Genomic DNA, 27626 nt, shown 5'->3' on the forward strand with positions numbered 1-27626 from the left:
GTTTCCATTAAACACTAAGTCCCCATTCCCACACCCCTAGAGACCTCATTTAAGTGGAATCACAATAGCATGTGTCCTTCTGTGACTGGCTTATTTCACTAAGCATAATATCCTCAAGGTTCATGCATGTTATTACACCTGTCAGAATTTTCTCCCTTCTTAAAGCTGAATGACAAGTTGAGATTTAGTCTTTTATATATTGCTATTTGTTTTCTATATACCTTTCTGCTTTTTTAAAATTTTTTATTCCTCATTCCCTGCATTACTGTTTTCTTTGGGGGTTACTTTATTATAGTAAAACATTTAAATTCCTTTCTCATTTCCTTTTGTGCATATTCTATAGCTATTTCCTTTGTGGTTACCATGGGGATTACATTTAACATCCTAAAGATACAACATTGTAATTGGAATTTATGCCAGCTTCATGTCAATAACATATAAAAACTGTGTTTCTGTGCATCTCTACCTCCACTCCTTTCAGTTTTGGGTTTAAAACATTCACATCTTTATACATTGTATGTTCAAAACAAGAAACAATTACCTTTTTTCTTCATTGCTCCAGTCAATGACAGGGAAATTTTGAGCTCCCAGGGCTGGGGTTTAGGCAGGAAGCTGCCCTGCAGGCGGAGGAGTGGTGGGGACGCCCTATTTGACCCTCTTCTTGAGGCACAGGTTGTTGGTGTGGTTGCACTTGTTGGGGCATTTGACCGCATAGGGGTGCAGATGGGCATAACACCTGCATCATCTCATCTTGTTGCAGTTTTACTTCTGGGGGAGGTGGTGAAAGGAGGGCTCAATGATGCCTCTCCACAGAGGAAGCACCAGGTGTAGGGTGGACTCTTTCTGAGTATTGTAGTCTGAGAGACCATGGATACCCTCCAGCTATTTGTCTGCAAAAATCAGATGCTGCTGGTCCGGTGGGATGCCCTCCCTGTCTTGGATTTTAGCTTTGACACTTTAAGTGGTGCCACTGGGCTCAACCTCAAGGGGATGGTCTTGCTCATCAGTTTTGACAAAGATCTGCATCTCTGCATCTGGGGATCCTGTATGGTGCCTCACTGAAGAGCAAGAAACAATTTTTAAAATGTATTAGTCCCTTAAATTATGTATAAAATCATGAAGTTAAAACCAACATTACAATAACACTGGCTTTTAGACTAAGAAATCAATTTTTTAAAATGTATTAATCTCTTAAATCAGGTAGAAAGCTTACAGTGGAGTGGCAAACTGTTGTTACAATAATGCTAGCTTTTACAAAGGCCCATGTATTTACCTTTATCAAGCCCTTTATTTCTCCATGTGGCTTTAAGTTACTGTCTTCTGTCTGTCCCTTCACTTCCCCTTCAGGATGCCCTTGAGCACATCTTGCAGACCTAGTGGTAACAAACATTCTCAGCTTTTGTTTATCTGCGAATGTCTTAATTTCTCTCTCACTTTTGAAGGACAGTTTTGCAAGATATAGGATTCCTGGTTAACAGTTTTCTTCATTTTGTACTATGAAAATATCAAACCACTGCTTCTGGTTTCTACAGTTTCTGATGAGAAATCTGCTGGTTACCTTGAGAATCCTTTGTATGTGACGTGTTGCTTCTCATTTGCTGCCTACAAGATTTTCTTTGTCTCTAGCTTTTGACAACTTGATTATACTAATACGTCTTAGTGAAAGTTTCTTTGAATTCATTCTACTTGAAGTTCATTGAGCTTCTTGGATGTTTATATTCATGTCTTCAATCAAATGTGGAAGTTTTCATCCATTATTTCTGCAAATACACTCTGCCCCTTTCTCTCTTTTCTTTCTGGAAAATCCTACAATGAGTATGTTAGTTCACTGATGGTTTCCCATAAGTTCCTCAGGCTCTGTTCATTTTTCTTCATTCTTTTTTTTTTTTCTTTTCTTTTTCTGTTCCTCAGACACAATAATTACTATTATCCTATCTTTATTTTTTGCTGATTTTTTTCTTCTACCAGCTCTTTTTAGAATTTCTATCTCTTTATTGATATTTCCAACTTATTCATACAGGTAGTCTTGCTGTCCTGCTGTCCACATCTTACAGGCAAGCGGCAGGATCTAAATTCAGACTCAGGTAATTAGGTTCAAGCCCAAGGTCTTGAACTTTGCTCCTCCTTGATTTTACATGAGTTCAACTCTGTGGTGCATCTCATCCTGAACTTCCTGGTTAGTTAGTTACCTGAGGAGATATAAGGCCCAAGGGGCAAGAGATCCCCCATAAAGTGAGACCAGGCATCTTAACCTATCCAAAACAAAACAAAAACCTCTCTCTACTTTGTTCAGAAAGCAATTTAAGGGAAGTAAACTTCAACACATACCACATTGAGGGATAAAAACAAGATGGTCTCTTCTTATTCAGCCCTTAGCACTTGCTAAATGCTTTCTAGGTACCTGTGAGGGTAGCACAGATGATCTAGTAACCATCAATGTCTTCACAGTAGCCTTTAACCCCCTTCTGGTTCATCCTGAATTTCTCTTCCCTAGTCCATGCAGTTTCTTGCTCTTTTCAAACACAAGTACACAAAACATGGTCACACCTCAGTGCTTTTGCATTTACTGTTTCTCTCTCATTGATGTTTCTAACTCTCTATCCCCCTCTCTTCCTCTCTGTAAAAAATTCAATAAAATATATATAAAAAAAAATGAAAAGGTATTCTTTGACCACCCTGTCTGAGATCACTCTCTAGCCTCTTGACCTGCTTTGCTTATACTCATTAATGTTTTCTCTGTCCACCTCCCACACTGAATGAAGGTCTGAAGGAGCAAGGATCTGCCTGTCTTCTTCACTACCACTTCTCCAGTGCCCAGCATGCAGTACACACTCAATGTTATGGACTGAATGTTTGTATCCTCCCCAAATGTGTATGGTGAAATCCTAACCCGCAAGGTGATGCTATTAGGAAGTGGGGATTTTTGGATATGATTATGTCATGGCAGTGGAACTCTCATGAATGGGATTAGATTTATTTTATTATAAAGAAATCCCAGCCCAAACCAGTTTGGCTCAGTGGATAGAATGTCAGTTTGCTGACTTGGGAGGACCTGGGTTTGATTCTGGTCAAGGGCATGTGCCTTGGTTGCAGGCACATCCCCAGTTGGGGGTGTGGAGGAGGCAGCTGAATTGATGTTTCTCTTTCATTGATGTTTCTAACTCTCTATCCATTTCCCTTCCTCTCTGTAAAAAAAAAAAAATCAATAAAATATAATTTTTAAAAAGAAAGAAATCCCAGAGAGCTCTCTTGCCCTCCCTTCCCATCACATGAGGACACAGTGAGATGTCCTTCTATAAACCAAGAATTGAGCCCTCACCAGACACTAAATCTACTGATACCCTGATCTTGTCCTCCCAAGTCTCCAGAGCTGAAATAACTTTCTGTGGTTGATAAGCCACTCAGTTGATGGTATTCTGCTGAAGAAGACTGAACAGATTAAGGTAGTCATTATTTGGAGTTAAATGCATGAATTGACATCCTGCACATTATGGTTTGCAGAGAGGGCATTGAAATGACCTCAAATGACAGTCTGATTTTCTGCTAATGGAAAATCCTGTCCAATCTTGAGCAATGAATGACACTTACTGGATCCTAGGCAGTAGATCCTGGTGGGCACAGATTATATTTAGGCTTCCTGCCATTTTATTGCTTTTTTTTTTCTTTCTTTTTTTGCAAAGAGTAAGCTTTATAATTGTCTCTGCTTTTGAAACCATAGCTAGGAGGCTGTTCCATTTAAGCATGTGGTCAAGGAAAGGTCCCTTCACCTGTTCAATTTCAGGCCATTGCTCCATGAAAGTCTCCTCTGGAATGCTACTTTGCAAAAATAGTTGAGGCCCATTATGAGCTTTTCTGCTCTTAAAGCATTGTAACGTGACTTACAGAGATGGAATTTGTTTTGTTGGAGATTTAAAAAATGCACCAGGTTCTGGCCAGTGGAGCCCAATTGGTTGGAGTGTCATCTCATATACCAAAATGTGGTGGGTTCAATTCCCGGTCAGGGCACATAACTAGGTTGCAGGTTTGGTCCTCTATCATGACACATGGGGGAGGCAACCAACAGATGTGATGTCTCTCTCTCTCTCCCTTCCTCTATCTAAAAAGAAATCAATTAAAAAATGCACCAGTATCTTTTGCCTTCCTGGCTCTAACTTGGGCTCTGTGAGACCATGTTCTTGGAGGAATGAAGGTGACATTGAAAGAGCATATGTCACCATGGAGACAAGTGTGTCTGGTCCTGTGTAACCATGTTGTTGGAGAGTTGAAGGTGACATTGATAAGGTACAATGTTACTACAGAGATGATTGAGACTTGTTCTATGAACCATGTTCTTGAAGAGATGCAAATGATATTGATATAGTACAGTGTTACCATAGAAACAGCTGGGCCTGATTCCATTAGCTGCAATCATGGCAAAAAGATTGTGAAGAAATTAATATGCCAGCAGCTCCTAGGATATATGACTGCCAAAAAGGCTGTGATAATTTGTGTTCCTACTGACAAATCAGTGAATGTCACCTGAAACCACTGTGAAGATGAAATATAAAAAACTGCAAGAAAGGAAGTCAGAAAGACCTTCTAGTCTACCCCCTTGTTGGAGATTTGACCTACATTAATAGCTGTATAAAGCAGAACTGTTTGCACTATTTGTTGTAAGTATATATGCAAAAGAAAACAAGTAAGGCAAAGAACAAAATAAGCCCACCTTGAAATTCATAGTTGGCCTACAAATCAAACTGCAAGAGTCAGAGCAGCTGGAGGTATGTCTCTATGCCTAGATTTTTTAGTAGAATTTTAGTTTTGTTTCAGTGGGTTTACCAATTCACCTACTGAATTTTTTAAAAGGAAAATTTCAATTGTTATTCATGGCAGCCAACATCACTTGTTCTAATTAGAATATAACAGTGAAAACAGATGTGATGACAGCTACTATAGAAGACAGTACGGTGGTTAAAAGTAGGATTTCCACATTTGGCAAGGTGGTTCAGTTCATTGGAGTGTCATTCTGTACACCAAAAGGTTATGGGTTTGATTCTGGGTCAGGGCACATACCTAGGTTGAGGGTTTGATTCCCAGTGGATAGCAGGTATGGGAGGCAACAGACCAATGTCTGTCTGTCTGTCTTCTCTCTCCCTCTCAAACCAATAAAAACATGTCCTGCCCTGGCTTGTTTGGCTCAATGGATAGTGTCAGCTTGTGGACTGGAGAGTCCTAATTTCAGTTCCAGTCAAGGACACATGCCAGAGTTGTGGGCTTGATCTCCACTGAGACACATGCAGGAGGCAGCTGATCAATGATTCTCTCTCATCATTGATGTTTCTGTCTCTCTCTCCCTCTCCCTTCCTCTCTGAAATCAATTATATATATAATAGATTTTATTTTTTTTTTTTATAGAGAGGAAGGGAGAGGGATAGAGAGTTAGAAACATTGATGAGAGAGAAATATTGATCAGATGCTTCCTGCACACCCTCGACTGGGGATGTGCCCACAACTAAGGTACATGCCCTTGACCAGAATCAAACCCGGGCCCTTTCAGTCCACAGACCGACACTCTATCCACTGAGCCAAACTGGTTTTGGCAATAAAAATATATTTAAAAAAATAAAAACATGTCCTCAGGTGAGAATTAAAAAAAAAAATTTCCATACCATTCAGCAATTCCACTTCTGGGTATTTGCCGCAAAGAATTGAAAGCAGGGTCTTGAACAGATACTTGTACATCTGCGTTCATAGTAGTAGTATTCACAATGTGTGGCATCTTCTGGGTTGTATACAGAATTATCATTGTATTTTCACATAATGGTCCACTGATATTTTCACATAGTAGAAATAAGGCCAGAGTGTTCTGTGAGGTCTCTCTCTCTCTCTCTCTTTTTTTAATCCTCACCTGAGGGCATTTCCCCATTGATTTTTAGAGAGAGAGAAAGACAGGGAAAGCACATCCATTGATTGCCTCCTGTACAAACCCTGACCAAGGCCCTCGCCGCAGAGGAACCTGCAACTAAGGTATGTGTCCTTAACCAGAATCAAACCCAGAACCTTTTGGTCCGCAGGCCAATGCTCTATTCACTGAGCCAAACCAGCTGGGGCTGTGAGGTCTCTTTTATGAGGGCACTAATGCTCATGAGCTCTATGCTCATGACTTAATCATTTCCCAAACACCCTGCCTCCTGTTACTATCCCACTGGGCATTAGAATTTCAATGCATAAATTTTAGGGAACACAGCATTCAATCCATTTTAGTGATCATCTTCAGAGGAAGAACTTTTACTCTGTACAACAACTAAGGGGAAGCTCTGAAGTTGCAGCCTGATTCCTGCTGAGCACCCCAGCCTTCATCAATGGCACACTGACACGCTAACTCTTGACAATGACTTAAATGCTTCAATACTGGAAGACAAAAACAAAACAAAAAAAACCTTTTCATCCAACAAACTCCCTGGTACTGGGAGACAGCAAAGATGGCTCCAGTTTTCTGCCCTCATGGACTTTACCATTTCCTGAAAGAATGAATTAGAAAAGTATGTAGGAAGAGTTTAACCTGGCCCCAGAAGAGGTTTGGACTTTGTACGCACCTTTTGAGAGGCCAACTCTAAGATGCCATTCTGGATTGTCCAATGGTTAGAAAGACCCACAATGTGAGGTTTTGGGTCTCGGGGTATTAGTGGACCTGGAGACTGAGACAACTTGTGTTCAAACGACCAGTTAACAAATTGTGCCTACATAATGGAATCCCAATAAAAACTCAGAACCCTGTGCTGGGGTGAGCTTTCCTGATGGGTCATACTCTGTGTGTATCATTACTCACTGATGCCAGGAGAGTATATCCGTCTACCTCACAGGTAGAAAACAGCAGCAGCTGCACATTTGAAACTTCTCCTGGGTGCTGCCCTATGCTCCATTTTCGTTGTTTAATTTCAAGCTGTATCCTTTCCCTGTAATTCATAACCATGAGTATAACAGCTTCCAGTCAGTTCTGTGACTCTTTCCAGTGAGTGATCAAACCTGAGGTCTGATCTTGCAGCTGGTATCAGAAGTGAGAGCAGTCTTGGGTGGACTAGTGTCCTCAAACTTTGTGGTTGTTTCTAATCCTTCACAGAAAATAATTAAAATTCTCTCTCTGAAGCCCTAGCTAATGTGGCTCTGTTGATTGGAGGTTGTCCCGTGCACTGAAAGGTTGCTGCTTTGATTCCTGGTTGGTCAGGGCACATACCTACGTTGTGAGTTTGATCCCCTGTAAGGGGCATGCAAGAGGCAGCCAACCAATATTTCTCTACCACTGAGCCACACTGGCGAGGGCTAGAGGAAATTACTAGTTATCGAGTGTATGCTTCACATTAGGAGATTCTTCACATCCCTCAGGCTGCCCCGGGGGCTGGTTGTGAGGTCCTGGCTACACTTAGAAGTTAGCTGGGTGACTGGGATTTATTACTGCTTATGAATTTCTTAAAAATTCAGGTAAAATATATATAACATAAAATTTATCATCATAACCCGGCTGGGTGTGGCTCAGTGGTTGAGCATCAATCCAGAAAACAAGAGGTCACAGGTTTGATTCCCAGTCAGGGCATATGCACAGATTGTAGTCTCGATCCCCAGTCGGAAGCATGCAGGAGGCAGCCAATCAATGATTCTCTCTCATTGATATTTCTTCTTTTATTAAAAAAAAATCCTCATCCAAGGATATTTTTCAATTGATTTTTAGAGAGAGTGGAAGGAGAGGGAAAGACAGAGAAAAATATTGATGTGAGAAAAGCACATCCATTGGTTGCCTCCTGCAGGAGCCCTGACCAGGGCCTGGGCTGGGGAGGAGCCTGCAATGGAGATACATGCCCTTGACCAGAATCTAGCCCGGGACCCTTTGGTCCACAGGCTGATGCTCTATCCACTGAGCCAAGCTGACTAGGGCTTATCATTGATATTTCTCTCTCTCTATCCCTCTCCCTTCCTCTCTAAAATCAATAAAAATGTATTTAAAATTTTTACCAGCCCTGAGAATCCAACCTTCTACTGTATGTCTCTGAATTTGACTCTCCCCTTTCAGGATCTCTTATAAGTGGAATCATATGGTATTTGTTTTGTGTTTGGCTTATCACTCAGCATAATGTCCTCAAAGTTTATCTATGTGTAGTATATGTTAGAATGTTCTTCCTTTCTAAGGCTGAATAATATTCCATTGTATGGATATGGTCATTTTTTTTTTTTTATCCATTCATCTATTGATGGACACTGGGGTTGTTTCCACCTCCTGCTCTTGTGAATAATGCTGCTGTGAAAATTAAAAAAGAAAACCTAAGATTGAATTAGGGGGGAGCTTATAGGAGGGACCTTGTATCATCAACAGGAAAATGTGTTCTATTCTACTACCCCAGCAAGAGGACGATCTTCTCTTACCCTGGCAACAGCTTAGCCACTGAAAGCCACTACACTTCAAACTCTCAATTTCCTTCCATGGGCTTTGTTTATAACAGCTCCTCCCAAACAACCCTTTTTCTCCATAAAAGAACAGTTCCTCCCCGTTGTTCACTGACTGGCCTATGGTTTTGCCACAGTTTGCATGTCCCAAAGTGCAATCCTTTGCTCTTCCTGAATAAACCAATTTTTGCTGACAAAATAAGTGTTCTATGTTTAGGCTCAACACTGCTATGAACACAGTGTACAAATATCTCTTGAAGACCCTCCTTTCAATTCTTTTGATCATATACTCAAAAGTAGAATTGCTAGATCTTATGGTTAATTCTGTTTCTAACTTTTTGAGGAACCGCCATATTTTTCCCCCTCAGCAATTTACATTCCCCCTAACAGTGCACAAGAGTTTAAATTTCTCCACATTCTTGCCAACACTTGTTATTGTTGATAGTAGCCATCCTCATGGGTATGAGGTAGTAATCACTTTCCAGTGTTGAGTCTGCTCCTGCCTTCCTAGAAGTGTATCACGGTTTATGAAGAACCAGGGGGAAGTAACAGCCAGAGAAACCTAGGACAGTGGGACCTTTCCCCCAGGAGAAGCAGAGTCACTGAGGCCCCACCTTTCCCAAGGTCACCCTGCAGATGGGAGCACAAGTGCAGGCAAGGTTCATGGAATCCTAGCTCCAGCAGAGACAGGTTCTTGTTTCTCCAGTTCAGGGTTGGACAACCTGTTCTGCCACAATCACAAAAGCCACTCCCAGGCTTAATTTGCACTGCAAATGAGGTCAGTGGAAGAAAGGTAGGAGAAAGTACCAGAGAGTAAAGAGGAGGCTGATGGAAAGGGGCCAGTGGGACAGCCACTTGGCTCTGTCAACCCATGCCCTGCTGCAGGGCTGAGGAGATGAGTCATGTGATCCTCAGATGACAGATGGAGGTGAAAGAATGAGTAGAAACTCAAAGGGACATTTGGCCATGTATGGAGACATTTTTTGGTCATCATAACCCTGGGTTGGGAGGGTGGTTGTTTTTTTTTCTTTTAATAGGAAATATTTTTATTTCAAAAAGCATTGAAGGTATCCTAAAACCTTAAACAGGATTCTGGACATGTAAACCTACAGAACAGACAAATAAACACGTAACTCTGTCCCCCTTTGGGGCTGGAACTGGATGTTGGACTTTGGAGTGAAGTGTGTATATATATATATACTAGAGGCCCGGTGCACTAAATTTGTGCAGAGATGAGTGGTTGTCCCTCAGTCCAGCCTGCATCTTCTTCAATCTGGACCCATAGAGGGAGGTCCGACTGCCCGTTTAGGCCCAATCCCACAATCCAGGACTGCTGGCTCCCAACTGCTCGCCTGCCTGCCTTCCTGATTGCCCCTAACCACTCCCATGCCAGCCTGATTAATGTCTAACTGCTCCACTGCCAGCCTGTTTCCCCCAACTTCCCTCCTCTGCTGGCCTGGTCATCCCTAACTGCCCTTCTCTGCAGGGTTGATCGCCCCCAACTGCCCTCCCTTGCAGGCCTGGTCCCTCTCAACTGCCCTCCCTTACAGGCCTGGGTCCCTCCCAAATGTCCTCTGCTGCTGGCCATCTGTGGTGGCCATCTTGTGTCCACATGGGGACAGGATCTTTGACCACATGGGGGTAGCCATCTTGTGTGTTGGAGTGATGGTCAACTGCATATTATTCTTTTATTAAATAGGATAATTATCCTGGGTCTTTGGATTTTGATCTTGTCAGCCTCCACAATCACTAGCATTAAATACTAGTTACTGAATTTGTGCAACTTAATTTGTTTTGCAGAAAGATCAAGTCTGGGCATCAACTCTGTAGAGACAGTCCCAGTTCCAGTTGGCCCAGCCTCTGTCCCCAAGTCAGTGTGCAGACGTCTGTACATTGTGGGAGCTTGAGGGCAGGGCAGGGGAGCAGATGTCTTCAAAGGATAGTCACTATTCCTGGACTCCCAGTTGGAGGCTGGAGGGCCCTGTTGTGGCTGAGGCTGCTGCCTTTTGTTCCCATTATTATGGATTTTTAAAAATATTCATTATAATTTTGTATTAATATCAGGTATACCCATCTTTGGTCTTTTAATCAATCAATGGTTTCCTGATGGTGGGGAGTGGACATGAAGGAGAGGAATGAAAACTCAATTCTCTTTACTGGCCTGCACCAAACCAACTATCATCTGAGCAGCTGTGAGACAGTGGGATGGTCAGTCATAGTGAAGGACCAAAGAACAGGAGGCCAGGACATGGACCTCCATAAGGGACCTCCTAGAGGGAAGGCCAAAGGCTCAAGCCCCAAGGTGGCACCTGGGAGCAAGCCCTGGCTCTGGCCTCAGTGCTGACCAGTGATGGACAGAGGCCAGGATTGTTGCTTGACAATCTGCAGTCACAAAATGGTTTTCATAGCAGAGGATTATTGGACTGAAAATGTCAATGGCACTGTGGTTGAGAACCCTGAGATAGAACCCTTGCCTTCTAACAAACACTTGAAAAAATGAATTCAATGTGGTCTAAACCCTGACATACAGTATACCTCCTCCTCATGATTTTCCCCACAGAGAAGGAAGAGAAGTGATACATTTTAGATGTTTCCATTTTATACTCCTTGTAACCTAGTACAGCCCTGGGGATGAAAACTGAATTTGTTGGTATGTCCATGCCAAAGTTGTCCAGAGAGTGTTCATTGAGCACAGCACCCTGTGCCCATGTGTTTCTAGTCTATTTTGGTGATGTGGTTAATTTTATGTGTCAACTTGGCTAGACTCCAGTGCCCAGATATTTGATCAAGCATTATTCTAGATGTTTCTGAGAGGGTGTTTTTGGATGAGATTTGCACTGAAATTAGTAGACTGTGAGTAAAGCAGATTGCTCTAGATAATGTGTGTGGGCCTCATCCAATCAGTTGAAGGCCTGAATAGCTCAAAAGACTAATCTTCCCTGAGCAAGAAGGAATTCTGCCAACAGACAGATGGCCTTGGGACTTGAATTATAGCATCAGCTCCTAATGGATCTTCAAATTATAGACTTGCCAGTCTCTGTAATCACTTAAACCGATTCCTTTAAATCAATCTTGTATTCGTCTGCTCAGGTTAACTACAACACCATAAAATGGGTGATTTTAAAACAGAAATGTATTTTTCACAGTTATGGAGGCTTGGAAGTCTAGGATTAAAGTGCGAGAAAATTCATTTTTTAGTGAGGGCCACCTTCTTTCTGATAGATGGGCACCTTCTCATTGTGTCAGAAAGACACACACACACACATACACACACACACAGAGGGGTGGGGGAAGGGAGGGAGGGAGGGAGGGAGGGAGGGAGGGAGAGAGAGAGAGAGAGAGAGAGAGAGCGAGCGAGAGGGAGAGAAACATCAGTGTGAGAGAGACACATAGATTGGTTGCCTCCTACATATGGCCCAACCAGGTCCTGAGATCTGAGATTGAACCTGCAACCCAAGAACATGCCCTTGACTAGGAATCCAAACTGTGACTCTTCAGTGCATAGGCTGATGCTCTAGCCTAGGGGTGTCGAACTCAATCAGAGAAGGGGCCAAAATATAAAATCCAGCCTAAATCGTGGGCCAAATGGTTTACTGAACAGTCATAAACTGTCATTGTGATGGAAACGCAGCGGAGTGCAGTGATGACAACGCGGTGCGGGCCACATTGCAAGGCCTGGCGGGACGGATTTGGCCCGCGGGCCTTGTGTTTGACACATGTGCTCTAGCCACTAATCAATACTGGCCAGGGCAAAAAGAGCAAGTTTAATGGAAATTAGAAAATACCTAAATAGATATATCACATTCATGGACGACTTAATAGTATTAAAAGATGGCAATTCCCTTGATTTGGTATGCAATCCAAATCAAAATCCCATCATATTTTTTGGTTAGAAATTGACAAGAAGATGCTAAAACTTATATAATAATGCAAAGGATCTAGAGTAACCAAAACAATCCTTAAAATAACAAAGTTGGAGGATTACCTGATTTCAAGACATTATAAAGCTACAGTAATCAAGATAGTGTTGTCTTAGCACATAGACAGAGAGGCCAGGAAATTCAAAGGGGAAGCAGATAGTCTAGAACAATGGAATCTCTCTATGGAAAACCATGAACTTCAACCTTACCTCATACCATGTATAAAAATTAACTCGAAATGTATCCTAACAGATACCTGATTCTTAAAACAGGATTCCCGATCCTTCCTCGCCAGTTTCCATATTCCATTGTCCTAGTTGCAGAGAATGATTGAGCTCATTCTTGATCCTCTTTCTTTACCTCAGGTTCATTCTTCCTAGTTCTATCCATTCTTCCTCCAACTCTTCTACCATCTTCAATCTAATGCAAGCCACCATTTTCTCCACCCTGGATAACTGCTAGGGCCTGAAATGACTCCCAACTTCCTCTCCTTCCTGGCCAGGCCAGTCTCCACCCAGCAGCCATGAGAATTTCCTGATTAAAGCCCTTCAACTAAGCCCTGGTTGGTTTAGCTCAGTGGAAAGAGCATTGGCCTTTGGACAGAAGGGTCCTAGGTTTAATTCTGGCCAAAGGCACATGCCTTGAGTTGTGGGCTCAGGAGGCAGCCGATCAATGATTCTCTCTCATTATTAATGGTTCTCTCTAAAATCAATAAAAGAAAAAAAGAAAAAGCAAAAAGCCCTGCAACTGCTTCCCACTGTGCTCCAGAGAAAGCTAAAGATCCTTACCACAGCCCACAAGGACATCAGCCGTGCAGCCACATGGCCATCATCTATTCCCCACACCCTTTTCCTCCTCAGAGCAAATTCTGTTTCCCCTACCTAATGTCCTCCTCTTTGCTCTTGTTCATCTTTTGGGTCTTGGCATAAATACCTCTTCCTCAGAGAGTTCTAGCTGACTCCTTAGTCCCAGGAAGGTCCCATGTTATGACCTCATCACACCTTAGGCTTTTCTTCCATTGCACTTAAGATTTTCCTATCAAGGCTTAAGGGGGTGGGGGCGCACTCCTGTGCCTTTCCCTTCCCCATCTTCTTTTATCAGAGACCTTTCTCCCAAGTGCCAAGGACCCCTCTTCTGCCCTGTAACTTGTTTTAAGCCTATGAAGCTCAGTGGCTCACTTCCACTACTCTGTAACTTTTAAAAAATGTTTTTATTGATTTTTAGAGAGAGGGGAAAAGAGGAACATCCTCCTATACACACTTAACAGAGGATTAAACCCACAACTTGGGTATGCACCAACCTTTGTGCTTGGGACGATGCTAAACCAACTGAGCCACACCAGCCAGGGCACCTCTGTAACTTTCTAAGTAAACTTTCTCTTATAAAAAAAAAAAAAAAAAAAGTATTTTCTCTGATGTATTAGTTTCATCGATATGGGAGGCAGTTAACTGAACTCACAGACTGCTCCATGGCAGGAACCTTGCCTTCTCACTGCATTACTGCAGGCCTATGATCTGTTCAGTGTGCTCAACATGTTGAGGACCCTTAAGAAATATTACTTAAATGAATGAGAGAGATCAAGGTTCAGAGCCCACTTTTCCATTTTCTGTGCATTACTCAACATTATGAGCTAAGGTTTAGAGAACTTTCAGGTGGCCTGCTTGTCATGGATTCCTCATAACCAGCCTATCGAGGTGGGCATGATTTCCATTTACAGGTGAAATGTAAATGAGTCCCATAAACTTTCCTGGCATCCACAGCTACTAACAACAATGGAATCATGTTTTAAATCCAGGTCTTTCAAGTGACTCAACTTGGGCTTGGAAAGACTCAATGAGTTAATGTACACTCAATAGGCAGTTAGTCTATATTATTATTTCAATTAAAAAAAAGTAGTATTGCCGAAACCAGTTTGGCTCAGTGGATAGAGAGTTGGCCTGCGGACTGGAGGGTCCCAGGTTCGATTTTGGTCAGGGGGGCATGCAGGAGATGGCTGATTGATGTTTCTCTCTCCCATCCTCTCTGTAAAAAGTCAATGAAATATATTAAAATAAAATAAAAAGTAGTATTTAGTATGCGGCACCACACTAGATGCTAGGTATTCACTAGTGAGTAAAATAAACATCTTTGCCACTTAATAAGTTCCATTTAAGCTGAGGACAGGGAGACAGAAAATGTAAAGAGGGTACCCAAGAAATATGAAGAGAAAAGCAGTGACAAAAAAGGAGAGGCCTGAGGTGGTGAGTGAACGGACACCTGAAAAATGAGGAAGGGCAGGCCTGAGAGGCGCAAGGGTAGGGACAATCACAGGCTGTGGAACCTGACCTTGGGGGACCTCGCTTAGGTGAGGGACTAACGGAGGAGGGCCCTGGAGATCCTTCCAGAGCCGAGAGGCGCCTGGGGGTCTGTGCCTTCACACTCTCCCTCAGGTTTTGACTCAAATGTCTTCTTCGCAGCAGGGCCTTCCCTGATTGCTCTATATACATAAAATCTACATGTCTCGCCACGTCTCCATCTCAACATGACGTGTTTTACTTACTTCTCTTGCCTCTTGCCTGCCTCCCCTATTAGACCGTGAGCGCCACGGCGGCTGAGATTTTTTTTTTTGTCTGTTCCGTGCTGTGTTCCGCCTGGAACATAGTAGCAGGTCAATGAACACTTGCTAAACTAATTAATAGCAACAGCAAGGCTTAGCAGAAAAGGCAGCCACGGCCGAGTTCCCCTCGGACCCACCGAACAGGCCCCACCCTCCTCCGACCAGGGATGAAAGCGACTCCCAGCCTACGCTAGGCCGACTCTGCTCAACTTCAGTCCAGCCTGACGCACGGCCTCGGGTCCTCACGAGTCTCAGGGCCCCTGGCCAGCCATTTTCCACAGACCCCACCACCTCCCGCCCCATCCCCCAACCTCCTGCCGCCGCCGCCGCCGCCGTCACGACCGCCGCAGTGGCGTCAGCTCTGCGCACGCTCCGCGGCGTGGGTACGCGCGGCGTCGGAAGGCGAAGACCCCTGCGCGTTGGCGCAGGACCTTCCCCGACTGAGGTGGGAGGAGCGTCGGGCTCTGGTGCAGTTCCCGGCCCCGCCTACCTTCCAGGGCTCGGGGAACGCGCATGCGCGCTGGGAGCGGAAGAGCGGGCGGGCGCGCGCTCTAGGCCGGGCGGACGGCGGAAGCGGGAGAAGCCTTTCCGTGAGGGGGGGGGGCGGTCAGGGGAGTCGGCGAGTGCGCGCGCCGCGGGGGCGCGGGTGGCGTGTGTGCGGGGGCAGGGGGAGGCCAAGGCGGGCGGGCGCGCGCACGAGGTTTAACCTCGCTTGGTGGCGGCGGCGGCTTCTTTGTTTCTTGAGGAGAGGCGAGACGCCCACTCAGTCCCCGGCAAAGCGCAGAGGGGCGGGGGCGACGCCGAGAAGGCGACGGTGCAGGCGGCTCCCGGTAAGGAACGCGGGCCGCGGGGGAACGGCACGGGGTTGGGAGGACGGTTTGAATGGAGTCGGGGCGCCGAGGGGGGTTGGGGGGGGGATGCTGGCTCTCAAGAGCCGGGCCGGGGTACGGCGGCGCCCGAGGGTCAAGAAGCCCGGCCGGCACCGCGCGCGCGAGGAAAGCTACTGTGTAGCGAGGTCGCGGCGGCTATGAGATCCGCGGGCCGGCGGGGTGGGGGCCGGTGCCGCGTGGAGGCCGCGCGCCACTCGCGCGCGTTCTCGCCGGATTCGTCGGACAAAGCTTGCCGCCCCCTCGGCGGGCCAGGGTTCCGGCCGCGATCGCGGTCTCCGTGGCGGCTGCAACAAAAGCGAGGCGTCGGGGATTTTCTGACTGTGTTATAACGGGTCCGACCCCAATGTTGCCTTTTTGGCGAGGTTACTGTCGCGGCTCAGTAGGAAAAACTCCTAATGTGTGCGGTGTCGCCTGGACACGAGCATTTGCAGCCTCCTTGGGTTAGATGACCTAATATTTTACTTTAAAAATCACATATTCTAGATCTTTAAAGGGAAGGTAAATAACTCGCCCCATCCCTTGCAAGTAGGAACTTTAAAATGTTTGTCCTGTGTGGAGGGGTGGGGTTGGTAGCAAGCGGGGTACGAATGGGAGAATTGTTTGCTGTTGAAAGTATTGTTTTTACATCCTTTTCCTTTCTACCAGTTGATTTTCCAGGTTAAGGTTTTTATTTAAAACCTGGACCTTTCAGGAGAATGTTTTGTGACAGTCTTGGAGACACTGGTTTTGATCCCTCTCTTCCTTCTCCGCCCCCCAGTAAATCCTTGGGAAGGTAGGAGATAAGTGTAAGAGCCACTTCCCAGGAATTTGAAACAAGTTTTCCGTTTGAATTGACATACCAGATTACTGTATGATTCTTGGCACTTGCTTGGTCACTTAGCTGTGTGACATTAAGCAGATAGTTTAATCTCTCTGAACCTCTTAGTTTCCTCCTTTGTGAAATGAGAATAATGTTACAAATGGAGCTGGGTGAAAGCCTGTAAAATGGTTCCTGGCAAGTGGAAGCCCTGTTACTGTCTGGTCCAATCTGCTTCTTTATTGTTCAGCAACTCCCCGGGTCCCTACTGTGTTTCAGATGGTTGGGAGGACCCTCTCTGATCTTTAGGATGACAGGTGGTTAATGTGGGAACAACTCCCCTGGCCTATCATTTAATCCTCCCAACTCTTTCTGTGAGAGGAAAGCAGTGGATGCCCAGGGAGTGGTGAGCCAGAGATCAGGAAGGTGTGGGGAACAGAGGGTTTTTACTCGGAATCCCGGGAGGATGTCCAGTCTTGTATTTTGACTGCCCTGTAACAGTCATTGTTCCCTCTGCTACAGTGGCACATTGCCTCAATTTGTAATTACACATCCATATTCAGAGGACCATGGGAGCTGGGGGTTGTCTCTCACAGCACTCTGGGCCTGGCACATGGGAGGCCCTCGTGAACATCTGTGTAATGAATGAAGGGCTCTTGGTTGGATTGAGTGAACGTATGTGTGAAGTTCTTGGCACAGGACCAGAGTGGTTGTAAGCAATCAACATTAGTTGCTGTTGAGTTTTAACTTTCAAGGCCATCGTTTCCCAAACTTCATTCTCCTGGGAAGGAGAACATAGGATGGTAGTGTGGGATGCTGGTGAGGAATGCTGGTTCTGGAATCAGACCTCCTGGTTTCACACCCAGCTCGCTAAATCTTTATTTTATTTTATTTAATATGTTTTTATTGATTTTAGGGAGAGAGGTAATGGGGAGAGAGAAACATGGATGTGAGAGAGAAACATTGATCAGTTGCCTCTGGTATGCACTCCCAACTGGGGATCAAACCTGCACACTGGACATGTTCCCTGATGGGGAATCGAACCAGTGACCTTTCTGTGCATAGGACAATGCTTAATATGGACCAGAGCCCAGCTCTCTGATTCTTAATTAGACCTCAAGCAAAGCACTTACCAGTGGGTTTCCCCATTTGTGAAACAAGTATGACAAAATGGTGATTGAGGGGGTATCTACTTAACACATTGAAGTGCTTGGCATATATGAGTGGTTATATATATTTTACTAACTTGCTTTAAAATCAGTACATACATAATTGTGAGAATAACAGTTCTCCTTGTACCACCTAAAATAATTTTGATCTTGCAGGTTTTGGAGTCAGGGCTGAGGGATGACATCAGAACTGTGACATTATCAGTACATGGTCTCTAGTCTTTGTCTTTGAAAAGCAAACATACACATTTTTATTTGCACCCTTTACCACTCCTTGTGGACTCTCAAAATAATGGGAGGCAATCCTAGAGCAGATGGGGGAGGGCGGGAAGAATTATGTATTTCGGCCGGGACTGGTTTGGCTCAATGGATAGAGCGTCAGCTTGCGGACTAAAGAGTCCCGGGTTCGATTCCGGTCAAGGGCATGTGCCTTGGTTGCGGGTACATCCCCGGTAGGGGATGTGCAAGAGGCAGCTGATCGATGACTCTCTCTCATTGATGTTTCTAACTCTCTATCTCTCTCCCTTCCTCTCTGTACAAAAATCAATAAAATATATTTAAAAAAAAAAATTATGTATCTTGGGCAAATGTCTGGTGAGAACAACATTCTGCTGACAAAGAAACACATCCGTGGGTGCTTCTTCACCACGGGCTCTCCAGTCAACCACCCTGAGTTTGACTTCTGGTTTTGCCCCTTTCCTTGGTGCCTCAGAAAAATGGAAGTGACAGTGCCTGACACATAGTAACTCCTCAGATGTGCCAGCTGATTTTGGCCTCGGGTCATCATTCCTTGCCTGCCATGTACAGAGGGACCCATTTACATTAACAAGACTGTACACAATGCTTATAGCGCCCCCTGGAGTTGTGCAAGAAAGTGGCTCAAGAGGGACTCATTCACACCGGCCACAAACAGAGCACAGTGTGAATGGGAGTTGTGCAAGAAGTGACCCAACCACTCATTCCCCATTCATATAGCAAACAAATGTGTATTGAGTGTCTGCCATGAGCCAGGCACTGCTGGGAGCTGGTGATTCAGCCAGGAGCAGGCAGACAAGGACCCTGTTCTGATTTGCTTATATCTGTCGTCTTATTTGCCAAGGTGGGTAGTAATAGTACCCGACTTGTCAGATTGCTGTAAGGACTAAACAACAACAAAAAATGACAAATGCAAGTTGCTTACAAAGGTGCCTGGTGCATAGAGCTAAACATTTGGTAGCTGTTGTCATTAGGTTTCCTACAACATCTTGGTGGGTACAGAATATATTTTTGCCAAATTGTAGTCATTCTGTATGATTCAAGATGGTAATGAAAAATGGACTCGTCCATTTTTCCTTAATACTTAAAAATTTTATGCTTTCCAATTTCACCATAAGGCATTGGAAAGCAGGAAGCATGTTTGGTGGCATCTCTTTTGAAAAATAGCAAACATTTATTGTTAATTTCATTTACTGTTAATTAAAATGATTGAAAATTATAATTTTCTTACAATTGTAACATTGATTGGAACACTTCAGAGAAAATTGAAGGTTTTTTTTTTTTAAATTAGAGTTAAAGGGACATGGAAAACCTATTATAAAAGGGAAGCAACAGCTGCTGGAATATGGGGGGGATGTGTCCAAGTGGAAACATGTCAGAATCGAGTTTGAAGCCAAATGGAGAGCTGCCATTGCTGTTGACCTTACACATAGAATCTTAAAGAAGTATAAGCCTCATGAATATGACCAGTGATATCTTGATTGGAATTTTCTGTTAGTTACATGCTGCTGCTATTAATTTTTCAGGATATGGATTTGGTGAGCATGAGAAATTAAATTTGGCCTGTACTCATCTTCCTATATGGCTAGGGAAGGAAAGCACCAGGTGTAGCTGGGTTTATGGGGAGGTCAGATTTCACAGGGCAGAGAAAAAGGACGGGATGCATCGATTTCCCCTTAATTCTCTCAGGGCAGGAGCTTTCTTTAGAAACCAGGTACATGTTAGCTAGAATAAACCTGCTCTGACCCTTTCCTGGCCTTTGCAACCCCAAGTGGTTTCCAGAGCTTCACTTTGGGACTGGTTTACTTCGCTAAAGGAACATGTCTTCGTTTTTGCACATGGACACTTGTCACTGGGAACAGTCTGAGTTTTGCTCTGTGAGGTTCACCAGCCATGAGTGTGGTAAAGGAAGGTTGACTCTGTTTTTAGTAGCTGTGGCCTTTAAAATAAAATGATTCTTTGGGCTGGTTTAAGTTCTCCTTTAACTGGCAGGTCACGCCCCGCTGGCTCAGGATGCAGGTGGCCACATGGCAGTTGCTGCTTCACCTGTTACAGTGGGAGACTTGAGGTGGCGGGTGTGATGTGTGTCACCCTAACTTGCCCTATAAGTGCCAGTAAAGTGACACAGTGTATGGTCTCACTGTCCTGAAGCACAGCAAGCCGCTTGCTATATCCTGGGAGCTGCTAATGGCCCTGGTGACTGCCAAGTGTTGTTTCCGATCACAGCCTGGACTGATGGTGTACTGAGTACCCTTGCTTGACTCCACAGAACACCTCCTGTGTGCTCCTGCCTGAGGAGGGCTTCTCTTGGCTATACTCCACATCCTTTCAGGCTCTCTTTCTCCTATACCTTCTGATCGTCCCCTGAATCAGTTATTCAGACCTTGCAGTCACACAGACTTAAGGACTCTACTCCCTGCAGGACTTTTTTAAAAAAAATGTTTTTATTGATTTTTAGAGAGAGAGAGAAACATCAATGATGAGAGAGAATCATCGATCAACTGCTTCCTGTACACCTACAGAGGGTTAAGCCTGAAACCGGGCATATGCCCTGACGGGGAATCGAACTGTGACCGCCTGGTTTATAGATGGATGCTCAACCACTGAACCACACTGGCTGGGCTCCCTGCATGACTTTGGGCAAATGATTTAACCTCTCTGAGCATATAATCCTCTGTTCCTACCTAAGTCTTTTCAATCATCAGTGCTGAACCGAGGGGATGCAAGTTGGGGCTGAAATCCATCCTGGCTGGGCTTTGCCAGATTTTTCTCCAGAGCTAGGCAGTCCCAACTAATGGCATGTGCTAGCTGAGGCCCTCTTAGTCACCTTGACTCTCACCCTATCTGTTCCATCAGCATGTCCAGAGAAATCTTTTAAAAGTGTCACCAAATTGTATCATTGCCCTGTCCAGAACCTTGTAGTGATTTTACAAATCTACCTGGAGTAGACCCCTTACCTCGTCCATTGCCCTCAAAGCTTGTGATCTGCCCTCCCCACCAATCTCTGACCTCATCTGCCACAACCCCATCACCTGCTCCACTCTAACAAAGTCCTACCCCAGGGTCTTTGCACTTGCTAGTCCCTCTGTTCATAGATAGCCATGTGGATCCTATTTCACTTCAGGTTTCTGCTGAAATATGTCCCCATTACTGAGACCATCTCTGGCCACTATGATTGAAAGAGCACCTGCCGTCAGCTTGAGTGCTAACTCTGCTTGATTATTATTATTATTATTTTCCAGAGAGGAAGGAAGAGGGATAGAGAGTTAGAAACATTGATGAGAGAGAAACATCAATCAGCTGCCTCCTGCACACTTCCCACTGGGTATGTGCCTGCAACCAAGGTACATGCCCTTGACTGGAATTGACCCTGGGACCCTTGAGTCCTCAGACCAATGGTCTATCTACTGAGCCAAACTGGCCAGGGCTTGATTATTTTTTTCATGACACTTCGACCCCCTACTTGACGTGTCATATTATTTGTGTGTTTGTTTCTGTCACTCATTTATCAGTCCCACCAGACAGGGACTGTTTCTGCTGGATGCTCAGTGCCTAGAACCTTGCTTTACTCAGAGTCAGTTGATATTTGGGGTGGCTGGGAGGGTCTGTCCCAAGTGATACTTAGCAGGTATAGGTGCCATGCCTCCTTGTACTTTATCAGCTCCTTTCTTGGGGAAGTTCCCTTTAGCCCTCTCCAGGGATCATGTCTTGCTCAGTGTTGAGTATATAGCAGGCCATAACAGACTCTGCAGTGAGTCATGACATCCATCCAGGGTTGACTAGGTTGGACAAGAGCAGGGTCAGGAAAGATTTGTAAAGCTTGTTGCAATTACTTGGTGTATGTTTGTGTTGGGCCAAGTCATGACTCTGGGTCATGGTCAAAACACATCTAATGGTTAATAGGATAGTGTTTGTGTTCTTGACGTAAAGGCACTATATCTCACTGACAGATTAGAGTGTGAACTCTCAGGGCAGAAAACCAACCTAGTTGTCATGTCTTCTGGCATGTTGTATTTGGGGAAGTGATCTTTAGGGTTGTCAAGTGAATGAAAAAACTTTTCAAATGGGCAATGAATAAAATGATACATAATTCCCAGTGCTAAAAATAATACTTGGACCCTGGCCAGTGTGGCTCAGTTGGTTGGAGTTTCATCCTGTCCTGTATATGGGAACGTGGCGGGTTTGATTCTAGGTCAGGACACATACCCAAGTTGCAGATTCCATCCCTGGTCCAGGTGCACGTGGAAGGCAACAGATTGATGTTTCTTTCTCTCCCTCCATCCCTTCCTCTCTCTCTCTAAAATCAGTGGAAACATATCCTCACGTGAGGATTAAAAAAAAATAGCCTGGCCTGTGTGGCTTAGTGTTTGAGCCATGACCTATGAACCAGGAGATGTTGGTTTGATTCTCAGGGCATGTGCCTGGGTTGTGGGCTTGATCCCCAGTAAAGGGCATGCAGAAGGCAACTGTTCCTTGATACTCTCTCTCTCTCCCTTCCTCTCTGAAATCAATAAAAAAATATTTAAAAATAATAATAATAATACTTGGTAACAATTCAGCATGCTTACCTTTTAGGTAGAATTGAGAAGCCATTGTAATTGGTTGTGACATGACTTTTCCTTTCTAAAATTTATTCCTTTTTAAATGCAGGGCAAGGTTTTGCTATTTAATTATATTGCAAGGAAAGTTCTGTTGGACACAGTGATGGGGAAGTACAGTCCAGGAATAAGCCATTTCCACAAGGTCCCTAAGTTTACAGATGCCTGCTCCTTAACAGCCTTCCAGGTTCATTTACTAAAGCACTGCACACCGTCAGGACAAGTGCGGAGGGTTTTGCTTAATAGATTTATTAGGAGGGAAACGTTTTGTAATTTGAATGTAAGGCATGGGCTTGTTTTGCCTAGCCAGCATTGCTGGGTATGAACACCCTGCTATGATTTGACTGTAATGTTGAATCTGCTGATGACACGTGTCTGTAAACAAATTTCTCCACACACCCCTAAAATCAGCAAATATTCTGGGCCAATCTGAAAGACAAAGCTGTTTTTTCTGGCAAGATGAAAAAACATACACCATAATTCCAGCAAGCAGATATCAGAGGGTCCAGATTGCTTGTTAGCAGCTTGTCCTGCTACAGAGACTGGCCACCAGTGTACTTAAAAAATAAATAAATATTTTATTGATTTTTTTAAGAGAGAGGGATAGAGAGTTAGAAACATTGATGAGAGAGAAACATCTATCAGCTGCCTCCTGCACACCCCCTACTGGGGATGTGCCCGCAACCAAGGTATATGCCCTTGACCTGAATTGAACCTGGGACCTTTCAGTCCGAAGACCAGTGCTCTGTCCACTGAGCCAAACCGGTTTCGGCAATCAGTGTACTTTTTATAAGACAAAAAGCAAGGGTGTTAGGAAAGAAGAAACTAGACTGATCCTCCAGCACTCCTGTTTCACATTTGATGGCCAGAGATATTTTATTTTAAATGATAATTTTGATGAAGTTGAAAGAAGATGGAAAATGATGCAGTTTAAATCCTTTCATCTTTCTCTTTTATTTCCACAAAGGCACTTCCTGGGCCTCTCTTCTGGGAGGATTTTTGGGAAGAAAACCTGAGTATTTTTCCTTAAAAACGGCTCTGTTGGTAGGAGGGTCCTCTCATGCTCTGAAAGGTTGCTAGCTCCATTTCTTGGTCAGGACACATACCCGTGTTATGGGCTTGATCCCTGGTGAGGGGCATGCAGGAGGCAGCCAATTTGTTTATCACTCTCACATCCATGTTCCTCTCTTTTCCTCTCCCTTCCTCTCTCTAAAATAATCAATAAAAAATAATTAAAACATTTCTAAAAATCTGGTTATGGAAGTAATAGATGATTAGTATAAACAAACACACACACACAAAGAAAAAACGCACCATAAATCTCTGATGTGGAAAATGTGAAGTTTCCCATCATACACATCCAGAGAAAGCTGCTTGTTGCTGCTGATAGTTTGGTGTATGTTGGCTTCTATGCATGGATTAACATGCAACTATAGTACAATACATGTTAAACAATGTTGCAAATCAACGCAGAACTTTTACTCCTTCAAAACTTAACTACAGTACAGCTCAATGGTTGAGCATTGACCTGTGAACTAGGAGGTCATGTTTGATTCCTGGTCAGGGCACATGCCTGGATTTCAGGCTTGATCCCCAGTGTGGCATGTGCAGAAGGCAGCCGATCAAGGATTCTCTCTCATCGATGTTACTTTTTTTTTTTTTTCATCAATACAAAAGTTTATTTAACAAAAGTTCAATGTGAAAATGGACAGGACTCTATATTGTAGGAAAACGGGTGCTGTGGAGAGGGGATATGTGGAAACAATTGATTTCTCTGGTAACTACAGCCATTCTTCATACTCGTTCCAAGGCTTCTAACATGATGATACTATTTCCTCGGATTACCACCATTCCGATATTGTTCTGTTGCCCACCTGTTGCCATCTCCACACATTCATCTATCACAAGATTCATAAAGGGATCAAATCCCCGTAATATTCCTTGGACATGTCTGCCACCATTTAATTTCAATGATAACTTCTTGTCCATAAATTTTTTTAACTCGGGAGGGTGAGCTTTGCTCATGGTGTCCAAGCGAGCTCACAGACACTTTCAAACGGAATTCGCGGCCTCTCTCTCTCATCGATGTTTCTATCCCTCTCCACCTCTCCCATCCTTTCTGAAATAAAGATATTTTTAAAAATGACAAAAACTACTTAACTATTTTTTAAAAATATATATTTCTTTATTGGTTTCAGAGAGGAAGGGGAAGGGATAGAGAGATAGAAACATCAATGATGAGAGAGAATCATTGATTGGCTGCCTCCTGCACACCCCCTATTGGGCATGTGCCCCTGGTTGGAATTGAACCTGGGACCCTTCAGTCTGCAGGCCCATGCTCTATCCCACATGTGTCAAACACAAGGCCCGCGGGCCAAGTCCGTCCCGCCAGGCCTTGCAATGTGGCCCTCACCGCGCTGTCATCACTGCACTCCGCTGCGTTTCCATCACAATGACAGTTTATACTGTTCAGTAAACCATTTGGCCCGCGATTTAGGCTGGATTTTAGATTTTGGCCCCTTCTCTGATTGAGTTCGACACCCCTACTCTATCCATTGAGCCAAACTGGCTAGGGCTACTTAACTATTAAAAAAATTAAAATATATATGTATGTATGTATTTTATTGATTTTTTACAGAGAGGAAGGGAGAGGGAGATAGAGCCAGAAACATCAATCAACTCCTCCTGCTCACCCCCCACTGGGGATGTGCCAGAAACCAAAGTACATGCCCTTGACCGGAATTGAACCTGGGACCCTTGAGTCTGCAGGCTGACACTCTATCCACTGAGGCAAACCGGTTAGGGCACTACTTAACTATTAATAGCTTACTGTTGACTGGAAGCCTTACTAATAATATAAGCACTTGATTAACACATATGTTGCATATTATATATATTATAGTAAGACTAGTGGCCCGGTGCATGAATTCATACACATTGAAAGTAAATTAATGAGAAGAAATAGTTTAATATTGCTATTCGCCCTTTCTCCAATAGAATTGTCGACCAAATTCACAATTGACAATGACAGATTGAAATATACCTGTGATTGGCGCCAGTGAGAGCTTTACATATTTCATGCATGTACAAGTCAACTTAGCCTTTTATATATATACAATAGAAGGAACTTGCTGAAATAGACCTGCTTTCTGATTTAGCTAAACTTTTCCAGCCCAGTGAAGCACCCCGACTTCTCTTTCAGGTAATTGTCAGCAATAGAGCAGTAAATATCAACATGAAGCAGATAATTATTGTAGACCATGCAGGGAGAACAAAGGGTGAAATATTTAACTGCAACAGTGTTTGACTATATTCTGCGCAGTGAGAAAACCTGAAGTAATTTTCAAGGTCTACCATTTACTGCTTTTCAGTTGGATCAAGTTTCTAAGCTTTCTAAATCTCCGTTTTCTGGTTAATGAAAATAAAATATTGTAGGATTCCATTGAGTCTCCTATCTACCTACACCAGGACTTCTGTGAGGATCAAATGAGATGAGGTATGGGAAAACACTTTACAGACATTTGATTATAGTGTAAAATGTTTGCACTTGGCTATAAAGCAAGTCATGTTCCTGGGCTAAAGAAACTGCAGGGAGGCTAGTTGTTAGAGAGAGGAAGCTGGGTATTGCTATGTGATATCATTACCCAGATGGACACTTAGCATATTAGCCATATATATATATATGTATGTATATATATATATATATATATATATATATATATATATATATATATATAAAGTAAATGTTAAGAAAATCATAAGAGAAAAAAACATATTTCTATATATATATATATTTATTTTTTAGATTTTATTGATTTTTCACAGAGAGGAAGAGAGAAGGATAGAGAGTTAGAAACTTCGATGAGAGAGAATCATCAATCAGCTGCCTCTTGCACACCCCCTACTGGTGATGTGCCTGCAACCAAGGTACATGCCCTTGATCGGAATCGAACCCGAGACCTTTCAATCCGCAGGCCGACGCTCTATCCACTGAGCCAAACCGGTCCCGGCTTTAATATATTTTATTGATTTTTACAGAGAGGAAGGGAGAAGGATAGAGAGTTAGAAACATCGATGAGAGAGAAACATCGATCAGCTGCCTCCTGCATGCCCCCTACTGGGGATGTGCCCCCAACCAAGATACATGCCCTTGACCAGAATCGAACCTGGGACCCTTCACTCTGTAGGCTGATGCTCTATCCATTGAGCCAAACCGGTTAGGGCATCCCCTGCTTCATTTTGGATGATCCTCTGGGTCCATTTGCACAGAGCCCCCTTATTCACTTTTAATGGTGCCACTAACATCTGCAGCATGGATTGTGTGGGGTCCTGACTGGCATTTTGGATGCTTTTCAGAGAAATAGAGGAGAGGTAACATGGCCAAGTCACTTCCAGATCCTGTGTCCAGGGTTCTAGAGCAAGCATGTCAAACTCACAGCGCACAATGAATATTTTTGTGGCCTAGCCAATATATTGTATGCAAGAAATGTGTTTTTTTATTTGTTTGTTTTTTAATAAATATTTTATGATTTTCTACAGAGAGGAAGAGAGAGGGATAGAGAGTTAGAAACATCGATGAGAGAGAATCATGGATCAGCTGCCTCTTGCACACCCCCTACTGGGGATGTGCCGGCAACCAAGGTACATGCCCTTGACCGGAATCGAACCCGGGACCTTTCAGTCCGCAGGCCGATGCTCTATCCACTGAGCCAAACCAGTTTCGGCTGCAAGAAATGTTTTAATAAAAACTTTGTGACTTAACTTTTACAATATCCTGTTATACATAATTATTAATAATGAACCACAATGTTCACTAATGACTGATTACTGTAATCGTGTTGCACTCATTCCCCTTACACGCCTTACACGCAGGCGCACCATCCCCAGTAATACTAGCAGCGAATATTTTAGTAACCGATTGCCACGTCATTAGTCTTGTACTGACTTGTTTGGTGTGCGCAACAGGAAATATTTTGCTTTCGAAGAA

General features: G+C 43.9%; 2 protein-coding genes and 1 pseudogene across 12 annotated transcripts in view; 1 reads left to right on the forward strand and 2 right to left on the reverse strand.

Annotated features, from left to right (window-relative positions):
* Positions 1-546: 546 nt before the first annotated feature.
* On the reverse strand, positions 547-2664 carry LOC123653302 (annotated as a pseudogene).
* A 12887-nt stretch (positions 2665-15551) lies between these two features.
* Positions 15552-27626, forward strand: part of SMARCA4 (SWI/SNF related, matrix associated, actin dependent regulator of chromatin, subfamily a, member 4) — a 92716-nt gene continuing 80641 nt past the window's right edge. For 3 of the 11 annotated variants that reach the window (XM_036459729.2, XM_036459731.2, XM_036459730.2), the window contains exon 1: positions 15559-15761. The gene's annotated coding sequence lies outside the window, so the exon portion shown is untranslated. Of the gene's footprint in view, positions 15762-27626 lie in introns of all 11 variants that reach the window. The other 8 variants (XM_045589223.1, XM_045589224.1, XR_004991840.2 and 5 more) reach the window with 5 other exon arrangements.
* Positions 24306-24717, reverse strand: LOC118731290 (small nuclear ribonucleoprotein G). Its single transcript, XM_036459792.2, has one exon. It carries the CDS (start codon positions 24662-24664, stop codon positions 24434-24436), a length of 231 nt encoding a protein of 76 aa, XP_036315685.1. The 5' UTR covers positions 24665-24717; the 3' UTR covers positions 24306-24433.

This window comes from Pipistrellus kuhlii, unplaced genomic scaffold (assembly GCF_014108245.1).
Source record: "Pipistrellus kuhlii isolate mPipKuh1 unplaced genomic scaffold, mPipKuh1.p scaffold_m20_p_30, whole genome shotgun sequence".
NCBI classification, from domain to species: Eukaryota; Metazoa; Chordata; class Mammalia; order Chiroptera; family Vespertilionidae; genus Pipistrellus; species Pipistrellus kuhlii.